At 37.7% G+C, this 14,669-nt stretch overlaps 1 protein-coding gene across 1 annotated transcript in view; it reads left to right on the top strand.

Moving 5' to 3' along the window:
• Positions 1 to 14,669, top strand: part of LARS1 (leucyl-tRNA synthetase 1) — a 91,667-nt gene that overhangs the window by 31,068 nt on the left and 45,930 nt on the right. The window contains exons 6-14 of the mRNA XM_049873986.1: positions 338 to 499; positions 1,051 to 1,163; positions 1,775 to 1,838; positions 3,910 to 3,977; positions 4,080 to 4,305; positions 6,402 to 6,489; positions 6,569 to 6,645; positions 7,161 to 7,214; positions 8,480 to 8,620. Of these exons, the coding sequence (XP_049729943.1) occupies positions 338 to 499; positions 1,051 to 1,163; positions 1,775 to 1,838; positions 3,910 to 3,977; positions 4,080 to 4,305; positions 6,402 to 6,489; positions 6,569 to 6,645; positions 7,161 to 7,214; positions 8,480 to 8,620 (993 nt within the window). The remainder of the gene's footprint in view (positions 1 to 337; positions 500 to 1,050; positions 1,164 to 1,774; positions 1,839 to 3,909; positions 3,978 to 4,079; positions 4,306 to 6,401; positions 6,490 to 6,568; positions 6,646 to 7,160; positions 7,215 to 8,479; positions 8,621 to 14,669) is intronic.

Below are 14,669 nucleotides of genomic sequence, written 5' to 3'. Positions count from 1 at the left end.
CCATATAAGTAGATAATTTGTGATGACCATTTTCTTGTTTAATGGCTTTTGAAAAAAAGAAAAAATCAAAGAAACCTCCTCTCTCAAACATCTATTAGGAGATTGAGAATGTGGTAGAGTGAGATTATCGGGTATAGCTAGTTCTTGCAAAATTGATAATGGTCAGTTACAGTCTACTATTATATGGAGAACTGAAGATAAAAATTTAAAATTAGCAATCACAAAAAAAGTAAAAAAAAAAGTGATGGTCTTTCTATGAAGGTAAGTGCTTTCTTGAGATATGTTTTGAAAGAAACATTTCGTTGTTCTTTGATGGAGTTTTTCTGGTTGTTTTCAGAGTAAAGCTGCTGCTAAAGCTGGATCGTCTAAGTATCAGTGGGGCATTATGAGATCCCTTGGTCTATCTGATGAAGAGATAGTAAAATTTTCTGAGGCAGAACATTGGCTGGATTATTTTCCACCACTGGCTATTCAGGACCTGAAGAGAATGGGTTTGAAGGTATGCCCCTTCACCCCCCCTGCCCCATATATGAAAATGTGAAGAAAGCATGTATACTTGTATGATTATATGAGACTTGAATCAGCTCTTAATTTCAAATAGTATATTTCACCTGTTGTCCACTAATGACTGGATATTGTATTGTTACATTAGAACCTTATAGGCCTCGATGTAAGCAATGAAGTGCTTTAATATTTGTTATATTGGAATGCATACGATAGCAATTAGTAGAAAGGAATTCCATTCAAAGAATATAATGAAGGCAAAGTTTAACTTGAATATTCAGTGTTATTTTTAAAGGTATTAAATGCTCCTTCTTAATTTATTACATTTCCTGCATGTATGTTAATATATAAAAAAATTAAACACAAACTCATGTAATAATTGCAAGATTATATATTTAATCAGTGCAACTATAAAATTTTTATTCTAATAGTTGACACATTTCTAGTTGGAATATAAAGAGAAGAATAAATAAAATGATTCATAAGAATTCTTATAGAAACTTTGTATATTTCTCAAAAATTGACTTCTCCTTTTTTCTTCTGTAGGTAGACTGGCGTCGTTCTTTCATCACCACTGATGTTAATCCTTACTATGATTCATTTGTCAGGTGGCAGTTTTTGACATTAAAAGAAAGAAACAAAGTTAAATTTGGGAAGCGGTGAGTTTGTTGTCCTTCATTATAAAAAAGCAAACACCATGTAGTTCCTGCGTTATACTTCAGTGCCCTGTAGCCTACTTTTCTCATTTTCCTTTCTCTTAAGATTTTTTTTCTTTTTTATTCTCTTGTACCCTTTTTCTCTTGCCAGTGTCTTAATTTCTCTGAGCTGCTTAGTGTCTGCGACAGATAGAACCGGGGAGAATGGGAATGTTGGCTGTTATGATCTTACTAAAGATTCTGTTCAGTATTCCCAGTCAAGCAGAAAAGTAATCATATTGTTTGCATTTTAGTTTATACTTTTTTTCTGTGAATTGTGATTTTTTCCTTGAGTACATGGATTAAACAAAAGCTATTTGCATTTATTTGCATTTTATAAGTGAATTTATATTTTATGTTCTTTTGTTTCATACCACAAAGCTTTGGTGAAGGCAGAAAGCCTTCATTAAATAACTAGGTTGACAATAGAACTGCCCATAAAAGCAGAAATAATAGATGTAGATATTTGCAAAGTTCGAAGTTTTAGAAGAAACACTTGTAAGACGTTAGGAGTAACACATGAAAATATGTTGTGATAACATGGATATTATAACAATATTTGTTTATTTTTTTAGTTATACCATTTATTCTCCAAAAGATGGACAGCCTTGTATGGATCATGACAGACAAACTGGAGAGGTAATTATTTGTGATGTAGAGTAGCTATTAGAATAAACCATAATGTGGCCAAAGACTTTAAGAAATAGATCAAACATGGTCTCGGGGAGCATCTAGCTCATTTGGCATAACATAGTTTATAAAGAAAATGTTCTACATTCTATTTTGGTGAGTAGCATCTAGGATCTTAAAAGCCTGTGAGCGGCCACCTAAGATACTCCACTGGTCTCACCCCTTTGGGAGCAAGGGAGAATGAAGAAAACTAAAGACGCAAGGAAAAGACTAGTCCAAAGGACTGATGGACCACAACTCCTATGGCCTTCACCAGTCTGAGTTCAGTACAACTAGATGGTGGCCGGCTACTACCACTGACTACTTTGACAGGGATCACAATAGAGGGTTCTAGACAGAGCTGGAGAAAAATGTAGAACAAAATTCTAACTGACCAAAAAAAGACCAGACTTACTGGCCTGACAGAGAGTGCAGAAACCCTCAGAGTATGGCCCCGGACACTCTTAGCTCAGTAATGAAGACACTCCTGAGGATCACCCTTCAGCTAAATATTGGACAGGTCCATAAAACAAAATGACACTAAAGAAGCACACCAGCCCAGGGGCAAGGACTAGAAGGCAGGAGGGGACGAGAAAGCTGGAAATAGGGAACGCAAGGTTGAGAAAGGGGGGTGTTGACATGTCATGAGGTTGTTAACCGGTGTCATAAAACAATATGTGCACTAACTGCTTAATGAGAAGCTAGTTTGTTCTGTAAAGCTTCATTTAAAGTACAATTTAAAAAAATGTATAAAATGCAAATATTAAGAAAAAAAATCAGAAACCTAAAAATAACTCCATTCCAGTGCTGAGGTGTGAAATCATGATACTCTGGTGGGTGTGAAGAGAGAGACAGAATATCATTATAGTTTCCTGCATTTTGTCTAGGACCTTGCTACCCCAAAAGTAGTCCATGGACCAACTGTATTACTATATCCAGGGAATTTGTTAAAAAGCAGATTCTTGAGGCTCGCCTCAAAACTGAGTCAGAAGTTCTAGAGGTGGGGTCGAGGAATCTTTGTCTCCTGTGATTCTCTCAGTGTGATTCATATGTATGCTAAAATTTGAGAAGCACCATCTGGAGAATACATTGCTCTGAAAAGAGAGTGTGGGGAAAGATAATAAATGAGATGTGGCTAACTGATGTACAGATTCCATTTATCTACACTTGTTTTGATCACTTGCCTACTTATTTCCAAAGCACTTCTAGCCATGTATGATGTCAGTTCACTTACATTCCAGCAGGACACATAAGTAGCATTATTCCCTGTAATATTCAATTTGCCAAAAGCCAAAAGCTTTGGCATAGTAAGTCGGTGACAAAGCCAGGATCTGAACTTATGAGCACCTATGAGTTTACCATTCTTTATGCCACCTTTGAGTCTATTTTTAGTGTAGTGACTAAGTGTGGTTAACTTTTGAAAGTCAGCCTTCAATCCTGATGTAACCTGTCTAATAGAAATGAGGGTTGATCAAATTTTTGATAGATTTGAGAGATTTAGAAGGCCCAGTGAAGTTTTAATATAGCCTACGGTAGCAATATCCCAAATTTCGATAGTGTTTTATAGTTTTTCAAAGCATTTTCCTATCATCTTACGCGTCCCTCAGAGCTATACTGTGGGAGACACAGCATAGTTATTTTACAGATGAGGGAGGGAAGGCTTAGTGATTGTGATTCCCTCAGGTCAAGCCCTTAGTGAGGGGCCAAGCTAGGTTTAGAATGCACATCATCTGACTCCTGGACCAATGTATGCCTGTGGGACCTGCCTGGGTGACAGGATTGGTGTCTATCTTATCTTGTCACTGATTTACTGTGCCAAGGCTTTAGGTATTGTTTTGGCTGATCACCGAGTCACTCCTTACAAACTAGACTTCTTCTGGATGTGGTCAGCAGACCGCCGGCAGACTCTTCATTGGGAGAAAGAATGATCCTAGCAATGCAAGAAACCGTTTTTGAAATTTGAATCAGATCTCTCACATAGATTAGTAGGCTATTGCAAGTCTTTTTTCCCTCAAAAAATTTTTGCTGTTTGTTTGTTTAGGGTGTGGGACCTCAAGAATATACTTTAATCAAATTGAAAGTGCTTGAACCGTACCCATCCAAATTAAGGTAGGTTTATCAGTTATTGCTTAATCTTTTCTGAACTGTCAGGTAGTTGTGGTAGAATCCATAACTTTTTTTTAACGTAAATATGCATTTCTTTCTTCTTAGTGGACTGAAAGGGAAAAATATCTTCTTGGTAGCTGCTACTCTCAGGCCTGAGACCATGTTTGGACAGACAAACTGTTGGGTTCGCCCTGATATGAAGTATATTGGGTTTGAGACAGTGACTGGTGATATATTCATCTGTACTCAAAGAGCTGCCAGGAATATGGCATACCAGGGCTTTACCAAAGACAATGGAGTGGTGCCTGTTGTTAAGGAATTAATGGGAGAGGTAAGTTGGGTAGCAGATTTCATTTTGGTGCATAAATTTAGAGGAAAATTTGAACAACAATGCTTGAGAAATTGTACTTTTTATAGCTTTTAAATTGAGGCATATGTGCAGTACAGTGTGCAAATCATAAGTATTTTGATGCGTTTTCATATGTGTAGACACTTGTGTAACTATCACCCAAATAAGATAATTTCCAGCTCTCTGGAAGGCTTTCTCCTACCCATTTCATAGTCAGTACTCACCCCTCTCCTCCAAAAGTAGCATTACTCTGACTTCAGTCACAAAAGATTCCTTGTTCTTGAACTTCATATAATGAAGTTATACAGAATGTACCCTTTTGCCTCTGGCCTCTTTACCTCCACATTATGTCTGTGAGATTCATATATGTTGGGTGTTGGGCTTGCTCGTTCTTTCTTTTTTTCAATATTGCTGTGTAGTATTCATTGTATATCACAAAAATTGCATTTGCATACTTTGTTTCAACTCAGTAAATATCTGGTTGAAAAAATAAACAGTCCTCCCCCAAGAGATTTAATAGCTACATTAGACGTTATATTACTTTTTGAACACTATCAACCTTCACTCCTGGTGTGTAATGCAGCTTCTTTTTTCCTGAAAAGAAAGTCTTGGTTGATATTAATTTAATCTGGACAGTCACAAAACTTTTATCCTTATGGTTTATCTACTTTATTATCATTGTTTGTGAGTGTTTTATTCCCTTTAGTAAATGCCGATCTTTGGTATCTTAATAAATAACCTTTTAAAAGAAAAACTTGAATAAAGCACCATCTCAATTCCTTTTTAAAGTTTTATGAATCATTTCCTTAGTGAATTTATTTTTTACATTGTTCTAATTCATAAGTTTCAAAATTAAACAGTTACAAAAGGATATAATGGTGCAAAGTCTCCCTCTTACCCCTTTTCTTTAGTCTCTCAGTTCCTTTCCAAACGGAGTAATATTAGTGTCGTATGTATCCTTCCAGAAATGTTTCATGTATATACAAGCAAATACATACATATGTATATATCCCCCCCTTTTTCTACACATGGCAATATACTTTATACATACAGTTCTGAACTTTGCTTTCTTTTTTACATAATTATGTCTTGGCAATCACTTTATCAGTATATAAAAAGCTTCTTCATTCTTATTTTTTCACATCGACATGATATTCCATTGTGTGGCTGTACCACAACTTGTTTAAACATGCCCTGTTAATGGATATTTAAATTGTTTCCTGTCTTTTTTTGTTATAAGTAGTGCTGCCACATCTCATTAGTTTCTGCTGTTGGAGTTGTGTCTGAGAAGTTCTTGGGAACAGTATTTTCTCGTTTTCATGCAATTTCTCTCCACATTAATCTAAGCAAATTCTGGAGTGAGGAAAATGGATGGTTTAAATTGCTTTCAGCCTTTAAGACTGTTAGGGTATTTAGCCTTCACTCACGTGATTGTAAATTCTAGAAAGGATGCTTACATAGATGAATAAAGTGGGATGGGCAGGAACTGTGTGGAATTAAAGTGTTTTCCAACTGCAGCTGTTTGTTGCCTTTTGAGAAATTGGGTCTAGTATTGTCACATCTTTCTGTCTAGTCTTTATAATTACCGTTTGAAATGGCTATATGGTATTACATGTTGCTGATATAGTATATTGTACTAAATCATTTTTCTGTCACTGTAAGTTTTAGTCATTTCCAGGTTTCGTTAGTATAGTGACACAGCAGTGGACAGACTTTATCTCAAAGGGAAAAAAAATTTTCCCTTTGAGATAAATTTCTGGGGTTGCATTGCTGGGTCTGAGTAGTGTGAACATTTTTGTGGCTCTTGCTGTGAATTTCTATAATTGTTTTCCTCAAAGATTACAATGTCACAAGCAATGACATTAGTATACTAATTTCATCATAACCTTGCCAGATTTGGGTATTATAATTATTTAAAATTATTTTTATTCTAGTAGATATAGAAGAATGAATTTGGCTGTAATTCTTATATTTTTGATTATTAGTTTATCAGGGCTTAAAATATTAACATTGCTTTAAATTTTAATGGTTACAAAATAGGTTTCTTCACTTTATATGCTGTTCTTTTTCTTACGCAGGAAATTCTTGGTGCCTCTCTTTCCGCACCTTTAACATCCTATAAGGTGATCTATGTTCTCCCAATGCTCACCATTAAGGAGGATAAAGGTAAAGAGTTATTTCTAGAAATATTTTGGTAAAATCACATTCTGGTTTTATTTGTTAATTGCACATTTTCTTTTATAAGGCACTGGTGTGGTCACAAGTGTTCCTTCTGACTCTCCTGATGATATTGCCGCTCTCAGAGACTTGAAGAAAAAGCAAGTGAGTATTTGATTTTCACAATCTCATTTCATCTTCCTCGCCTTGTTGCTGAGGCACCGTTGAACTACACAATGGAACTAGGCTAAAAAGCCATGTATTTACCTTTAAACTGCTATCTCGCACCTATTTCTTGATGTTTATATGTTTTATGGTCTTTTGTATTTTGAATATGTTTCATAGAACTTTTGAAAAAGTTTTCTGACATTGACATTCTTATTGCAACCTAGAATATGGGCCTTATTTAAAGTAATTTGTATGTATGTCTGTGAATTTTTGCTTTTGGCGGTTCAGTTTTATTGTTTAAGCCATTCACTGTAGCTTAAGATACTGAGTTTCTAAAGGTCATGGATCTCTTCTTAAGCTATTTGATAAAGTTGAAAAAATTACTCTCTGTATAGAATAGAGAACATAGCATAATGGAAGTTTGGAAATTTACATCTTTTGATGATTATACCAATGAAGTGTTGACTATTAGTGCTAATTAGTGATTTTTTTTTTTTTTTTTTTTATTTAAGGCCTTAAGGGCAAAGTACGGAATTAGAGATGACATGGTTTTGCCATTTGAACCGGTGAGTGCATAGATGATTCAGGATATGCACATCCTTGTGTTTATCAGAGAAAAAAGAGCCAAAGTGTTTTCCCTGTAACAAAATTTAATAATTGGAGGAGTATGAAAATAAGAGGGGGAGTTTAAGGATTTACCTACTCTAATTTGACATCTGCTGTGGCAGGTAAGAGCAAGAGAAAAGCTGACAATAAGCATTTTCTTTGTACCTGGCACCTGCAGTTCTAAAACAAATAGCTTTTTAGCTTACTAATTTTGTAGTAGCTTATTTTGCTAGTTTGGCCAACGTCCTGGTTTCTTAAAGACAAAATATTGCCATATTACTCATTAATGTTTATTTTCAACCAAAATAACCTTAACAGAATTCCATACACCTGTTTTATGTTTCTTAAGTTTTTATGATAGTGCCTAACCATTGCCCCTCCTCTCTCATCTGACACCTTCTTGAGGCCTCATTCTAGGGGCCAAGAAAATATTCTGGATTTTTATTTTTCCTCCTTGGCCAAGTAGGGCCACTTACTTGCCTTACCCTCCTGAAATGTCCCTCTGCATTCCCAGTGGGGATGAAAAGCTGTATCCTCAGGTTCTCCACACACCCTCTCTTCATCTGATACTCAGCTGCTCAGGATAGAGGTGGAAAACTTGGGGGCCAGGGCCCAAAAAACTAGAAATGATTTCTTCCAGATGGAGCCACAAGGGGGCTCGGTGCTGAGTGCGATGAGACAGAGATATCCGGGACCTGTTATACTTTTTAACCTGAAGCCTGAGAAGTGAATTGGGAAGCCAGACAAATGCCAGTGTGGCGTTTGTGTCTGCTGATGGTAGTAGCAGTAATACAGAAGGAAAAAATTACTAGGTTATAAGTTTTATGAAGAATCCAGAAGACTTACTATAAACCAAAGTATCCCCCTAACTAGTTGTTTGCATCATTTTGCTACTCCAACATTACTTATTTCGTTAACTATATGTCAGTGGAGGGTTGAGAGCTGGGGAGGTTATTTGTGTGGTGTGAGGTAGGGGAGGGACACTGTGGGGTTTGTTGATGCTGATGTGCCCAGAGTCTAGGTGGTTACTCTGGAGAGGGGGAGGACAAATGCACATCTGGAAGCTAGTCACCTTTAGTTAGCTAATGCATGGTACTCCCATAACGATAAATAAAATCTGAACTGACTTCATTGGACAGTAGAGCCAAAAGCACTATGTGCCCCATAGTGCCATTTTTGTCTTCATTCAGTGTGAATAAGTTCCTGACATCACTGTTCTCTGCAGGTGCCACTCATTGAAATCCCAGGTTTTGGAAATCTTTCTGCTGTAACCATTTGTGATGAATTAAAAATTCAGAGCCAGAATGACCGAGAAAAACTTACAGAAGCAAAGGAGAAATTATATCTAAAAGGGTTTTATGAAGGCGTAAGTAATTTTGATTGCTTTCATTTAATTTTAGGCCATGATTTATAACATTTTCTTTTTTTTCAGTATTAATGATCATGCTTTATTTTAGAAAGTCATCGATTAGTATATTTTTCCTTGATGTGCTGTTTTGTCTTTCAAGTAAGAAAAGGTGATTTCCTCAAAAGTTAATCTACTGTCCTTAAACATAAAGGGATCTTTACCTCAGCACTTTTTTTTTAATTAATTTTTATTGTGCTTTAAGTGAAAGTTTACAAGTCAGTCTCTCACACAAAAATTTATACACACCTTGCTGTACACTCCTAATTGCTCTCCCCCTGATGAGGCAGCACACTCCCTCCTTCCACTCTCTCTCTTGTGTCCATTTGGGCAGCTTCTGGCCCCCTCTGCCTTCTCATCTCCCCTCCAGACAGGAGATGCCAACACAGTCTCATGTGTCTACTTGATCCAAGAAGCCAATTCTTCACCAGTAACATTTTCTATCCCATATTCCAGTCCAATCCATGTCCAAAGAGTTGGCTCCGGGAGTGGTTCCTGCCTTGGGCCAACAGAAGGTCTGGGGACCATGACCTCCGGGATCCTTCTAGTCCCAGTCTGATCATTAAGTCTGGTCTTTTTATGAGTATTTGGGGTCTGCATCTCACTGCTGTCCTCCCTCAGGGGTTTTCTGTTGTGTTGCCTGTCAGGTCAGTCATCAGTTGAGGCCGGGCACCATCTAGTTCTTCTATCTTAGGCTGATGTAGTCTCTGGTTTGTGTGGTCCTTTCTGTCTCTTAGGCTTATAATTACCTTGTGTCTTTGGTTTTCTTCATTCTTCCTTACTCCAGGTGGGTTGAGATCCATTGATGCATCTTAGATGGCCGCTTGCTAGCATTTAAGACCCCAGATGCCACTCTCCAAAGTGGGATGCAGAATGTTTTCTTAATAGATTTTATTATGCCAGTTGACTTAGATGTCCCCTGAAGCCATGGTCCCCAAACCTCTGTCCCTGCTTCGCTGGCCTTCGAAGCGCTCAGTTTATTTGGGAAACTTCTTTGCTTTTGGTTTAGTCCAGTTGTGTTGACCTCTTCTGTATTGTATGTTGTCTTTCCCTTCACCTAAAATAAAACTCATCTACTATCTAATTTTTTTTTTTTTTTTTTAGTGAAGACCGCTCTCCCTCCCTCCCTCTCTTGCCCCTCTCGTAACCATCAAAGAATATTTTCTTCTCTATTTAAACTATTTCTCCAGTTCTTATAATAGTGGTCTTATACAATATTTGTCCTTTTGCAATTGACTAATTTCACTCTGCATAATGTCTTCCAGATTTGTCCATGTTATGTAATGTTTCATGGATTCATAATTATTCTTTATTGATGTGTAGTATTCCATTGTGTGAATATACCATAATTTATCCATTCATCCACTGATGGACGCCTTGGTTGCTTCCAACTTTTTGCTATTGTAAACAGTGCTTCAGTGAACATGGGTGTGCATATATCTGTTCATGTAAAGGCTCTTATTTCTCTAGGATGTATTCCAAGGAGTGGGATTGCTGGATCATACGGTAATTCTATTTCTAGTGTTTTCAGAAAGTGCCAGATCAATTTCCAAAGTGGTTGTACCATTTTACATTCCCACCAGCAGTGTATAAGTGTTCCAGCCTCTCTACAACCTCTCCAACATTTATTATTTTATGTTTTTTGGATTAATGCAAGCCTTGTTGGAGTGAGATGGAATCTCATTGTAGTATTGATTTGCATTTCTCTAACGGCTAATGATTGTGAGCATTTCCTCATGTCTTCCTTTTTTTTTTTTTTATAACTTTTATTGTGCTTTAAGTGAAAGTTTACAAATCAAGTCAGTCTCTCACATAAAAACTTATATACACCTTGCTACATACTCCCAATTACTCTCCCGCTAATGAGACAGCCTGCTCCTTCCCTCCACTCTCTCTTTTTGTGTCCGTTTCTCCAGCTTCTAACCCCCTCTACCCTCTCATCTCCCCTCTAGTCAGGAGATGCCAACATAGTTTCAAGTGTCCACCTGATCCAAGAAACTCACTCTTCACCAGCATCGTTCTCCAACCCATTGTCCAGTCCAATCCATTTCTGAAGAGTTGGCTTCGGGAATGGCTCCTATCCTGGGCCAACAGAAGGCCTGGGGGCCATGACCACTGGGGTCCTTCCAGTCTCAGTCAGACCATTAAGTCTGGTCTTTTTATGAGAATTTGGGGTCTGCATCCCACTGCTCTCCTGCTCCCTCAGGGGTTCTCTGTTTTGTTCCCTGTCAGGGCAGTCATCGGTTGTAGCTAGGCACCGTCTAGTTCTTCTGGTCTCAGGGTGATGTAGCCTCTGGTTCATGTGGCCCTTTCTGTCTCTTTGAGTGTCTTCTTTATTGAAGTACCTGTTCATATCCTTCGCCCATTTTTTAATTGGGTTATTTGTCTTTTTGTTGTTGAGTTTTTGCAGTATCATGTAGATTTTAGAGATCAGATGCTGATCAGAAATGTCATAGCTAAAAACTTTTTACCTGTCTGTAGGTAATCGTTTTACTCTTTGGATGAAGTCTTTGGATGAGCATAGGTGTTTGATTTTTAGGAGCTCCCAGTTATCTAGTTTCTCTTCCGGTATTTGTGCATTGTTAGTAATGTTTTGTACACTGTTTATGCCATGTGTTAGGGCTCCTAACATTGTCCCTATTTTTTCTTCCATGATCTTTATTGTTTTAAATTTTATATTTAGGTCTTTGATCCATTTTGAGTTCGTTTTTGTGCATGGAGTGAGGTTTCATTTTTTTGCAGATGGATATTAGGTATGCCAGCACCATTTGTTAAAGAGACTGTCTTTTCCTCATTTAGCTGTTTTGGGGCCTTTGTCAAATATCAGCTGCTCAAATGTGGATGGATTTATGTCTGGATTCTCAATTCTGTTCCATTGGTCTATGTGTCTGTTGCTGAACCAGTGGCGGGCTGTTTTGACACAGTGGCTGTATAATATGTTCTAAAATCAGGTAGTGTGAGGCCTCCCACGTTCTTCTTTTTCAGTAATACTTTACTTATCCGGGACCTCTTTCCCTTCCATATGAAGTCGATTTATTTCTCCATCTCATTAAAAGATGTTGTTGGAGTTTGGATTGGAATTGCATTTTATCTATAGATGGCTTTGGTAGAATAGACATTTTTACAATGTTAAGTCTTCCTATCCATGAGCAAGGTATGTTTTTCCACTTATGTAGGTCTCTTTTGGTTTCTTGCAGTAGTGTCTTGTAGTTTTATTTGTATAGGTCTTTTACATCTCTGGTAAGGTTTATTTCTAAGTATTTTATCTTCCTGGACTTTGTATAAATGCCCTTTAGTATGCTGAGGAATTTTCCTTCGATTCCTATTTCGCTGAGAGTTTTTACTATGAATTGGTGTCAAACTTTGTCAACTGCCTTTTCTGCTTCAATTAATAAGATCATGTGATTCTTGTCTTTCGTTTTATTTATATGATGGATTATATTGTTTTTCTTATATCGAACCATCATACCTGGTATAAATCCCACTTGGTCATGGTGAATTATTTTTTTGATATATTGTTGAATTCTATTGGCTAGAATTTTTGTTTAAAATAATTTTTATTGTGCTTTAAGTGAAAGTTTACAAATCAAGTAAGTCTGTCACACATAAGCCTATATACACCTTACTACATACTCCCATTTACTCTCCCCCTAATGAGTCAGCCTGCTCCCTCCCTCCAGTCTCTCCTTTCGTGACCGTTTTGCCAGTTTCTAACCCTCTCTACCCTCCCATCTCCCCTCCAGACAGGAGACGCCAACACGGTCTCAAGTGTCCACCCGATACAAGTAGCTCACTTTCCATCAGCATCTCTCTCCAACCCATTGTCCAGTCCCTTCCATGTGTGATGAGTTGTCTTCAGAAATGGTTCCTGTCCTGGGCCAACAGAAGGTTTGGGGACCATGACCACCGGGATTCCTCTAGTCTCAGTCAGACCATTAAGTATGGTCTTTTTATGAGAATTTGGGGTCTGCATCCCACTGATCTACTCCCTCAGGGGTTCTCTGTTGTGCTCCCTGTCAGGGCAGTCATCGATTGTGGCCGGGCACCATCTAGTTCTTCTGGTCTCAGGATGATGTAAGTCTCTGGTTCATGTGGCCCTTTCTATGTCTTGGGCTCATAGTTATCGTGTGACCTTGGTGTTCTTCATTCTCCTTTGATCCAGGTGGGTTCAGACCCATTGATGCATCTTAGATGGCCACTTGTTAGCATTTAAGACCCCAGACACCACACTTCAAAGTGGGATGCAGAATGTTTTCATAATAGAATTTATTTTGCCAATTGACTTAGAAGTCCCCTTAATTTTTTTTTAAGCCATAGTCCCCAAACCCCTGCCCTTGCTCCACTGACCTTCGAAGCATTCAGTTTATCCCGGAAACTTCTTTGCTTTTGATCCAGTCCAATTAAGCTGACCTTCCCTGTATTGAGTATTGTCCTTCCCTTCACCTAAAGTAGTTCTTATCTACTAACTAATCAGTAAATAACCCTCTCCCACCCTTCCTCCCTCCCCCCCTCATAACCACAAAAGAATGTGTTCTTCTCAGTTTATACTGTTTATCAAGATCTTATAATAGTGGTCTTATACAATATTTGTCCTTTTGCCTCTGACTAATTTCGCTCAGCATAATGCCTTCCAGGTTCCTCCATGTTATGAAATGTTTCACAGATTCATCACTGTTCTTTATCAATGCGTAGTATTCCATTGTGTGAATATACCACAATTTATTTACCCATTCATCCGTTGATGGACACCTTGGTTGCTTCCAGCTTTTTACTATTGTAAACAGAGCTGCAATAAACATGGGTGTGCATATATCTGTTTGTGCGAAGGCTCTTATTTCTCTAGGGTATATTCCGAGGAGTGGGATTTCTGGGTTGTATGGTAGTTCTATTTCTAACTTTTTAAGAAAATGCCAGATAGATTTCCAAAGTGGTTGTACCATTTTCCATTCCCACCAGCAGTGTATAAGAGTTCCAATCTCTCCGCAGCCTCTCCAACATTTATTATTTTGTGTTTTTTGGATTAATGCCAGCCTTGTGTTTTTTTTTTTGTTGGAGTGAGATGGAATCTCATCGTAGTTTTAATTTGCATTTCTCTAATGGCTAATGACCGAGAGCATTTTCTCATGTATCTGTTAGCTGCCTGAATATCTTCTTTAGTGAAGTGCGTGTTCATATCCTTTGTCCACTTTTTGATTGGGTTGTTTGTCTTTTTGTGGTTGAGTTTTAACAGAATCATGTAGATTTTAGAGATCAGGCGCTGGTCTGAGATGTCATAGCTGAAAATTCTTTCCCAGTCTGTAGGTGGTCTTTTTACTCTTTTGGTGAGGTCTTCAGATGAGCATAGATGTTTGATTTTTAGGAGCTCCCAGTTATCTGGTTTCTTCTCATCATTTTTAGTAATGTTTTGTATTCTGTTTATGCCTTGTATTAGGGCTCCTAGGGTTGTCCCTATTTTTTCTTCCATGATCTTTATCGTTTTAGTCTTTATGTTTAGGTCTTTGATCCACTTGGAGTTAGTTTTTGTGCATGGTGTGAGGTATGGATCCTGTTTCATTTTTTTGCAAATGGATATCCAATTATGCCAGCACCGTTTGTTAAAAAGACTATCTTTTTCCCCAATTAACTGACACTGGGCCTTTGTCAAATATCAGCTGCTCATATGTGGATGGATTTATTTATATCTGGGTTCTCAATTCTGTTCCATTGGTCTATGTGCCTGATGTTGTACCAGTACCAGGATGTTTTGACTACTGTGGCTGTATAATATGTTCTAAAATCAGGTAGAGTGAGGCCTTCCACTTTGTTCTTCTTTTTCAGTAATGCTTTACTTATCCGGGACTTCTTTCCCTTCTATTTGAAGTTGGTGATTTGTTTCTCCATCACATTAAAAAATGTCACTGGAATTTGGATTGGAAGTGAATTGTATATATAGATGGCTTTTGGTAGAATAGACATTTTTACTATGTTAAGTCTTCCTATCCATGAGCAAGGTATGTTTTTCCACTTATGT

The sequence above is a fragment of the Elephas maximus genome, chromosome 2 (genome assembly GCF_024166365.1).
Source record: "Elephas maximus indicus isolate mEleMax1 chromosome 2, mEleMax1 primary haplotype, whole genome shotgun sequence".
NCBI classification, from domain to species: Eukaryota; Metazoa; Chordata; class Mammalia; order Proboscidea; family Elephantidae; genus Elephas; species Elephas maximus.
This window is presented reverse-complemented; position numbering and strand designations above follow the sequence as displayed.